Source organism: Hyperolius riggenbachi, chromosome 4 (genome assembly GCF_040937935.1).
Source record: "Hyperolius riggenbachi isolate aHypRig1 chromosome 4, aHypRig1.pri, whole genome shotgun sequence".
NCBI classification, from domain to species: domain Eukaryota; kingdom Metazoa; phylum Chordata; class Amphibia; order Anura; family Hyperoliidae; genus Hyperolius; species Hyperolius riggenbachi.
The window spans coordinates 306,430,364-306,440,264 of record NC_090649.1 but is presented as its reverse complement, the minus strand read 5'-3'; the positions used below and the strand labels follow the sequence as shown (position 1 = coordinate 306,440,264).

General features: G+C 41.6%; 1 protein-coding gene across 2 annotated transcripts in view; it reads right to left on the bottom strand.

The window, feature by feature from the left end:
• Positions 1-1,639: 1,639 nt before the first annotated feature.
• MYB (MYB proto-oncogene, transcription factor) overlaps positions 1,640-9,901 on the bottom strand; it is a 28,572-nt gene continuing 20,310 nt past the window's right edge. For both annotated transcript variants that reach the window (XM_068279489.1, XM_068279490.1), the window contains one exon: positions 1,640-2,908. In XM_068279489.1, the coding sequence (XP_068135590.1) occupies positions 2,798-2,908 (111 nt within the window). In that variant the 3' untranslated portion in view covers positions 1,640-2,797. The remainder of the gene's footprint in view (positions 2,909-9,901) is intronic.

The following is a 9,901-nucleotide window of genomic DNA, read 5'->3' as shown; positions in this document are numbered from 1 at the left end:
TCCCACACCGACGTCCTCCGCTGCCTCTATCGCCGGTACCGGGTCCCGTCACTTCCGCCGGACGCAGCCAATTATACGCAAGCGCAGGCACTCCCTCCGTATCTTTACGCATGCACCTGCGCAGTACGTAGGGTGCGCACTGCGCTTGCGTCGACTGGCCGAAATGATGGGACCCGGTACCGGTGGATAGAGGCAGTGGACGCCGGCGTGGGAGCGATCCAGGCTGATGGGGCTGAAGGAAGCCCCAGGTATGTATAAAAAACTGTTAGTTAGTTCGTTTCTGGGTCTCTTTAAACAAAACTGACTTTTTTACTTTAAAAAAAAAAAAAAAAAAAGATTTGAGATTTTATATTTGTAGCAATTTTACTATAAAAACAAACAATGCTTAATTCATTATGGCTTATACCAATACCCCATACTCAGGGCAGCCATCAGGGGGGACAAGTGACACTGCAGTGAGGGGCCCAGGGCTGCTGGGGGCCCTGGGCCCCCCCAAATCGCTGGAAGGGCCACATGTGCTGGCCTGTGGCTCACTATCCAGCACACCGCATTCCGGTACTGAGTGAAGAGTGACATCAGCACTTGAACGTGAGGAGCAGATGAGTGAGCCCGCTACAGCGGACTTTCTATACTGGGGCACCACCTATATCTGGCTACAGGCTACCTATACTGGGCCACCACCTATACCTGGCTACCTATACTGGGACACCACCTATGATTGGCTACTTATACTGGAGCACCTATACCTTGCTACCTATACTGGTGTACCACACCTATACTGGTGCACCATACAAGGCTACCTATACTGGGGGCAACTATACCTGGCTACCTATAAGCACCACCTATAGTTGAATATCTATACTGAGGCACCTGTATCTTGCTGGCCTATACTGGGGCACCAGGATACCTATACTGGGGGTATCTACACCAGGCTACCTATAATGGGGCACCACCTATAGTTGGCTACTTATAGTGGGGATACCTATACCTGGCTACCTATACCTGGATAGGGCAGGGGGACGCACTGAGACAGAAGGGGACAAGAGGTAACAGAGGAAAAAGGAGGCACAGGGGAACAGAGGTGGACAAAAGAGGCACAGGGAGAAAAGAGGTGAGATGGGAACATGAGGTCACACAGAGGGACACAAAAGAGGCACAAACTGAGGTGAGACAGAGAGGGACAAAAGAGGCACAGGAAGAAAAGAGGAGGACAAAAGAACGGATAAAGGATAAGAATGGACCTACAAGTCCCTATTTCATTTGTTAACCAGGGACTACCTGTATTTTGCTGGTATTTGGCTCCACCCACAACATGCCATGGCCACACCCACTTTTTTTGCTGCATCACGCTGTGCATGCTTTCTTCAGTGTCGGAGCCATGCACATTTTTCGCTGCAGCACACTTTGTGCACGGACATGTGGGTGGCTAGTGGGCAGGAACAGCAACCAGTAGGTGGGCCCAGGGAGGGGGGGGGGTCCAGGCCTGATGATGTTTGAGGGGCCCCAAAATTTCTGGTGGCACCCCTGCCCATACAGAACCCAGCTTTGGGGGTACAGATTTATTTGCCCTATGATATAATGCAGAAACAAAAACAACACTGGGCATATTTATAAAACGTTTTATTTTTTAAAAAAGGCAGTACAAAATAAGTGCAGAAATGCTGCACCAAATGCTTTAAGGCAGCAAATATAAAAAAGGTACACAGTTATGAACTCCAAGCAAAACAGTGTTCAGTTTGTTAAAGTTTAGGCAGAAGGCAGTAACTGTACAAAACAGAAAAGCATAAAAAAACCCTAAGATTTCAAAATCTCAGGTGGAACAAAAAACAAAGATATAAAATATGGACATATGAAAACAGTCTTCTCCAAAACTGAAGGTGCAATTTTCAAAACAATCTCCCAGAAAATGTACAAAAAGGATCTTTAGAAAACAATAAATGTTGTGAAATGCTAGTGCATAATAAAGCAGACAACACAGCAGTCTATTGTCCTTATTCCAGTGATGGTTTTACAATGCCAGCATGTCTACATGCTACAGTCATAGCAGCAGGGATAAGGGGTCAGAAAATATATAAAAACAATCCAAGGATGTTCTTGGCATTATGTATATTAAAACAAATTTTTAAATTAGTGAATAAAAATATAATTTGCTTTTTTTAATAAAAAAAAAAATTCCAGTCAGTAGCCTTTAAAGCAAGATATTTTTTTTATAAAATTGTAAGAAATAAAAATAATAAAAAACAAATAAAAAAAATCAGTACTCATACAAATGTTTTTTCCTTACAAATATGTATAAAATATAATTCTCAGCATTCACAGAATTGAGACATTTGTGCTTGTGAACATTTGTGAATGATGTAGTAATGCTTGCTACAGTTTTGTGTATCAATGCATTTTGTCAATAGTGATCAGACGTAAAATAGTAGCGCTCCCAATCTCAATGAAGAAACAAAAACGGTGTGTATGCACACGTATATAAAACACAATACTGGTATTATATTTACTTGTTCTTTGACAACTGTTCAGACTTTGTAGATGCAGGAAGTTACAATGCAACAAACACAGGCATCCTCCAGTTAATTGTACTGGAAGGATAAAAGTCCGACAAAAAACAAAACAAAAACAAATAGCTCAGATATTAGGTCAAAATGCACTTGGTGCTTCTCCCAACTGTTGTACCACAACAAAAGTCTCCCAATTAAAAACTCCCAAAGTTTAATGTAAAGGAATTAACAGAATTCCAGATAATCTTGAAGTGTTTCCAGAATGATAATGCTCGTTTAGGTCCACCAAGCCATCACATGACAAGAGTGGATACAGTTTTCATACTTTTATGGTACATCTCTGCATACAGCGTGTGTTCTTCTATCTTCCCACAAGACACCGCTTCCAACGTACTGCCCAGATGCTGTTGGAAGACAAATTCATTAAGTTGAAAACATGGCATACAATACAATTTATTTTTATGCATGCTGGAAACCATTTGAATCATCAGTGCCTGAAGTGTCAGACATTTTGATAAAATTAAGCAAGTAAAGCCTGTTTAAACATCAAGAGATGTTTTAAAAAATACAAATGTATTATAAGCACTGCATGTATTATCTGTCCTAAACAGTGATGGACAAGTCTAAGCATGTGATCATTTTGGTCAGGTGATGGATATGCAAGTCCTCGATTGGCTAGTTATGATCATGTGCTAAAGCAGGATGTGATAAAACAAATTACATGCTTCTCCATGAGTTCCCCCAGACATGACCATCACTAATCCTAAACACGGCTCACCCAACAATAAACTAAATCGTTTTTTGATGGAGTTCATCACTAGATAAAATGCCCACAGTATTGGCTTGTAACATTCAGCTTGGACTTTAGTGGTAAAGGGCGCTCACAGTAGTTTGTGTCCACAATGAAGTCATCCTTCTGTAGAAGGAGGAATATCATTTATTATTGTATAGTACAGTGAATGGCTGAACTATTCATTCTTGGTGGTTAGCACCACTGGAGTCAATTTCGGCTACAGGCAACAAGCATGTGATTCAGCTTCAGAGACCATACAAAACTGAATTGTGGGAGGTTCTTATTTGACATGCGTTTCTTGAAAAAGAAAAATGTGATCTGCACTTCAGTCATATTGGAAAAAAGGTGGAAGTAAAATCAATTGTAGTGTTTATTAGGCCCAGTTCACAGTGCTCAGTTGTGTTGCATAATAATTCTGCATATCATCTCACTGCCCATGCAATTCTATAGGCCTTTTCACAGTACTACATTGCAACTGATCACGTTATTGTAACTCGCTGAATGCAGGCTTTGCATTAAAGTCTATTATCTATTGCAGTTCACACACACATAATGCATACGTTATGCAGCTAACCACTGTGACCCTAGCCTCACGCTTTACATGCTAACAGTGGTGAAAGACTTATGTGGAGAGCTGGTGTATAGAAACAATTAGGAGTATGGAGCAGTGTTTTGTGTAGAAAGGACTAGGCTACACACGGTAGCTTTGTTAATTTCTACAGAATATTTCTTCAGGTATTCTGTGGAAATACATGAGGATGCTGTACAACATATATTATGTGCCCTATATTCTGCAAAGCTTGCTTATCTGCACGCTACCCTGGCCCTGCTAGGATTACCTCAAAAGCACCAGCTGGTGAGACCTGTGCTTTCTGGTGCGTTGGCTACGCTACAGCATAATTCGGGCTGCTCAGAAATCTGCACTGAGGAGCACACTATAAGTACTGTACCTGCATTAACTGGTGACACCTATGCTTCTGGTGCAAGCTGCTGCATGATTATTGCATGCAAATCCCTGCTTATTGAACACTGTATTTTGATTTAGCTTAGACGCTGTCTTTGCTTACTTGCTGAAGCGTTAAAAAAAAAAAAAAAAAAAAAAAAAAAAAAAAAAAAAGGCTCCCAATTATTCACTGAATTAAGATACAGTACTATAGTATTCTTTATGAGCTTGAGTATTACAATTTCTGATATAGTAATATCGCCTGGTCCCTTGGAGTTTACTATAAAGAGATTCTAATGTATAGTATTTGTCTGCACATTGCATTTTCACTCATATCAGTTTAACCACAGGGTTTTTTGCTTAAAAACCAGAGCAATTTTCACATTTCAGCGTTCCTCCCATTCATTCACCAATAACTTTATTGCTACTCATCAGATGTAAATGATCTATATCTTGTTTTTTTTGCCACAAATTATGCTTTGTGAGGGTGATATTTGCTTTTAGTAATTATGTTATTATCTGTGCATTTTAAAGGGAAAAATTAGAAAAAAAAAAAGAAAAAATACACTATTTCTCCATTTCCATCCACTATAGTTTTCAAATAAACAATGTTACCATAGGTAAAACTCACACATTGTATTTGCTAATTTGTCCTGGTTATCTCAACATTTAAATAATGTTCCTAGTACAATGTATGGCGATAATATATTAGTTTCTGGTTTGTGGTTTTTGTTTTCTCATTGTACTCTATCAGTAATTAAAAGCCCTTATCTTCATGATTAACAGTAATACACTCTCATGGCATACATATTTTAAAAGCTAAGTCCCTAGGGTAACTATGTATTCTCTTTTCAATGCTGTCACTTTTGTTTTTTTTTTACAAGTATTTATTTAGGGGTATAGAGTACATGAAAATAACAGTTTTATTGCTTTTCATTCAGTTTTCCGGTAAAAAAAAAAAAAAAAAAAATCACATGACTTAGCCCTCAGTTGTCAAACACAAAATCTATTCTCTCACTTGTCACGGTAAAATGATACCCTATATACATAATCAGATAGCTTATTGGGCATACAGCACACGGTTTACCACAAGTACGCATATCTACTCCCCTGAGCTTCAGATGAAGTTTTGTGGGCAGTAGATAAGCGTAGCAAGGGATTCAAAGTGGTTAAAGAGGATATATTTCAGTGTTCAGATCGTGTTGATATTACCATTTTTTTGTTCACCTTCAGAAAAAAGTAGTAGGGGCAAGAATAAACCCCTGCAACACAACTATGATATTTTGAATGGTAATCAGTGTTTAATATAAGTGAAACTGGATTTTCATATGCCTGCCAAAAATATAACCATAGCAAAATCGGAGAACTCTTAAGGGTATTTTAGCCTGTTAGCCATAGTTTAAAACAGGGCCGTGGAGTCGAAGCAATTTTGGGTGCCTGGAGTCGGAAAATAAATGCACCGACTCAGACTCCGACTCCTAATGAATTTAAAGGGAACCAGAGAGGAACGGGGGGGGGGGGGGGGTGAAAAAAGAAAAAGATTTTATACATACCTGGGGCTTCTTCCAGCCCCATAAGCCTGAATCGCTCCCATGCCGCCGTCCTCAGCTTCCTGGATCCGCCGGTACCGGACCCGTCACTTCCGGCGGACGCGGCCAATTGTCCGCATCACAGGGGCTCCCTCCATACATGTACGCATGCGGCTGCGCAGTTAACAGCCACATGCGTATCTGTATGGGGAGAGCACCCTGTGATGCGGAGAATTGGCCGCGTCCGCTGGCCGACTTGCGGCAATGACGGGACCCGGTGGCGGCTGATCCAGGCAGCGGAGGAGTGCGGCGTGGGAGCGATCCGTGTGTATGGGGCTGGAGGAAGCCCCAGGTATGTATATTGCATCCTCTCTGGTTCCCTTTAAACTGTAATTAAAATAGAAAATATGATTAAATGTTCTATTTCTCAGATAATAGTCATCATAAATAATTTATATATACAGTAATAGCTGTGCTTAGTCCACAAAAATGAAATAAACCAATCAAAATTAGTTACTTGTGCTGCTTCAATAAAGCAGTCCCCGTATTTTTAAAGTCAGATATACACATCTGATGTGTACACAGGAATCTCTTATATATACTAAACAACATCTATGCTGTAAGTATAAAGCCTGATGTGTAGCCGTGTCACTAATAGAGATGGTCAATGAGATGGAAATAATTCTGCATTGATTCTGATTTATGCAAATGTATGTATGGGGTGCCCCAGGACTCCTCATGAAATCAAATTATTTGATATATTGTTAAAATTTGGTTTGGTGACTACAAATTAAAGGGTACCTGAGACTGATGAAAAGAAAAGTTTTATACATACCTGGGGCTTCCTCCAGCCCCCTTCAGGCTAATCAGTCCCTCACTGTCCACCTCCACCATCTGGATCTTCTGCTATGAGTCCTTGTAATTCAGCCAGTCAGCGCAGTCCGGCCACATGCCGCTTCCACAGCCATGAGCGTTCTGCACCTGCGCAACAATGCTGCGCAGGTGTAGTACGCTCCCAGCGGCGGAGTGTGTGTGCATGCGCACTACGCCAGACTGGCTCAAGTACCTGGACTCATAGCAGAAGATCCAGGTGGCGGAGGAGGTCAGCGAGGGACTGATTAGCCTGAAGGGGGCTGGAGGAAGCCCCAGGTATGTATAAAACTTTAATTTCATCTGTCTCAGGTTTACTTTGTTACACAGTAGTACTATACTCTACATATGCACACTCCACAGAGCTGCAGGGAATCCACTGAGAATGTTGTGCACATTGAACACAGAGGTGTTGTCTATCACCCATAAACCTGGTTCAAATTGTGCATGAAGAATGTGTAATAGAGGAAGAATCTCCTTATTCCCCTGCAGAGCACCTGCACATCACTCTTACATGTACCCAGTTACATTGCCTAGGGCCTGATAGATGTTCTTTGTTCCGGCCTGTACCTTTTACAAGTACTCTTACCAAGGACTAGTTTTAGTCTATGACTAAAGGGAATAAATATGGCAGTCTCCATATCCTTCTCACTTCAGTTGTCTTTTAAAATTCCTAAGCATTGGCAGTTAAGAGACAAATTTCATGTTACATACTTTCAATCAACAAGATTGTAATATGCAAATTAGAGGAGTCGGAGTCGAGGAGTTGGAGTCAGAGGAATCCTAAACTGAGGAGTCGGAGTCTGAGTCGGTGGATTTTTGTACCAACTCCACAGCCCTGGCTTAAAACTAGCAAACTTAAAGGTAAAAGTATATAAATATATTAAATCTGCTCCACATTGATAAAATAATGATTTTGCTATGGAGAGAGTATGAGGGACTACACATAGCCCATGACAAAGTGGCTTCTGGTGAGCAAAACGAGGAGAACAGTATGCTGGGGAGGGGGGTTCATCAAGTACTGTTTTCCTTAAAGATTCTGCATGCCAGATGTTTAGGCAATCACAGGGGACACCTATACACACGCTAGAGCACAGGTGTCAAACTCAGCCCTCGAGGACCAAATCCATGCCAGTGTTAAGGATGGACTGAGATATAAAGAAATGTGTTCTACCTGATGAACCACGCCTTTCCTGATTAAGTCTCATCAATCAGTTTGAGCTGAAACAAAAATGTGTGAGGCCTCTGCCTAGTGCAGCCAAACGCGAGGTGTTATATTTACCTGCTCTGGATGGCTTCTTCTCTTCCTCCACCTGTGGCTCTGAACTCTCCGCAGCTCTTGTCTCAGCGTTACAGTGTCACCCCGTGGTAGAAGAGGGCTGATGGAAGAGACATTTCCATCACTGGGTGGCGCTGTACAGCTGACATGGTCTCCAGGATCCCGATCACATGTAATATCATGTGATTGGAACCAAGAATAGCTGCTGGGAGTTCATCGACGCGGTGGGGGAGGAAAAAGAAGACGATCCAGCTAGGTATGTATCAGCTCTCCCTGTTGCCACCCCTACCCTGCCGAACCTGCCAGGCTGGGGAAGGCACACTTCCCCAGCGGCAGGAAAAAAGTCTTTTTTGGCTGCTAAAGGGTTAATGGCCGCCTGAGCCGAGTGCTGTCTGCCATAAATCTAGCTCAATGCCTTACAATTACTTGATTAGGAAACAACTACATTTACTATATTTATTTTACAAGTACACACCCTTTAATGCAGGACTCCATTTAGTCTCCCACAGCTACACTTATCAAAACAGAATTTATTATAGAGGAACAATACAAACATCTGAAATTGAGCATCACAAACACGCTCCTTGAAACTTTCAGTACTATCACGCAGGGGCATAACAATAGTTCTTACTATCACTATTGGGGGTCCTGTGAGGGTGCAGAGCAGCGGTTGCATCATACATTACCTTATTCCGACAGAGTGTCAAGTCCGTTCTCTCTTAACTGTAGCAGCCTAGTTCCTTGCAGCTCTCATCATGTGACATGCATCAGAAGCCACACGGAGATTGGCTGCACAGTAAAGACAGCAGTAAGGACATGAATGTATGATGCAGTCACTGCTTTTCACATTGCACAGGACTGGGCCCCTAGTGCCTCCATTCCTGTACACACTGCAATCTTTGGGGGGCGGGGGGGGGGGGGGGGGGGTGTCATGCTAAACAGACTAAACAGAGAGGGCCCTGCTGGCTGTATTTTGCTGGGGGGGGGGGGGCTTTCAGGCTCACATTACACCCCTGAGGAACTGCAACCTCCCATAGCCCAGGAATAAAGCATGATCTGCAGACCACTCAGGCGAGGTTCGGAGCCACAGAGAAATACCGTAGTCTGCTAAGGAGCTCTATATTAAGTCTTGGCTCATTTGTTACATTCATTAAATTAGTTGGGTAGGAAAGACAGTTTCAGTGACTAGGCAAAATAGTTTGTCCAGATTTCTTCTCTAATCAACAGTGGTTTTCAGGGTGTGGTAAAGATATCAGAAAAGGGTGTAAGATATACAGTATACCAAATAATTAAATAATTCTCTAACTACTTAATGTCCAGCTTGTCTACATTTACAGTACTTTAGACCTCACTATCCTCTCAGCTTCCCACATCTATATATCATTGTTTGTCATATCACCTATACTCCTTGATAAAAGGTCTGAGAACCTTCCTACATCCTGTTCCCAATAACCTCGCCTAGCCTCCCCGCTGCAGAAAATGATTTATTAATATTCATTTCTGAAATATTAAGCAAACACCCACTCCACGTAAAGTGTGAGAAAATCAGAGATTTTCTTCCTAATCAGATCTGGAGTAAAAGTAAGGTAAACTGCTTTTCACTTTCTCTTTCCCCACATGGATAAAACACACAGTAGACTGCTCCCGGGAAAACTATTGTGTCTTTTTGTAAAGTCAAATACTTCACTTTTACTGACGTCATGCAATGGTGTTTTAGAATAAAGCAAATACATCTGTGACCGGAACGTTTTCTACTAGTTTTCTAGGATGTTACTATTTACCGAGTAAAGCTGAAAGAAAGATAAATGTCTATGGAGTTTAACTGAAGGAAAAATATGACTAAACTAACATTTTGATTGCATGTGCTCTGGAACTAGTATGACTAAATATGGTTTGAACAGCATTAGTATACATCAGACTACACAATATCTGCGCAGTAATAATTAATCCACTGGAGGGATCAGCCTAAACACACAATATTGG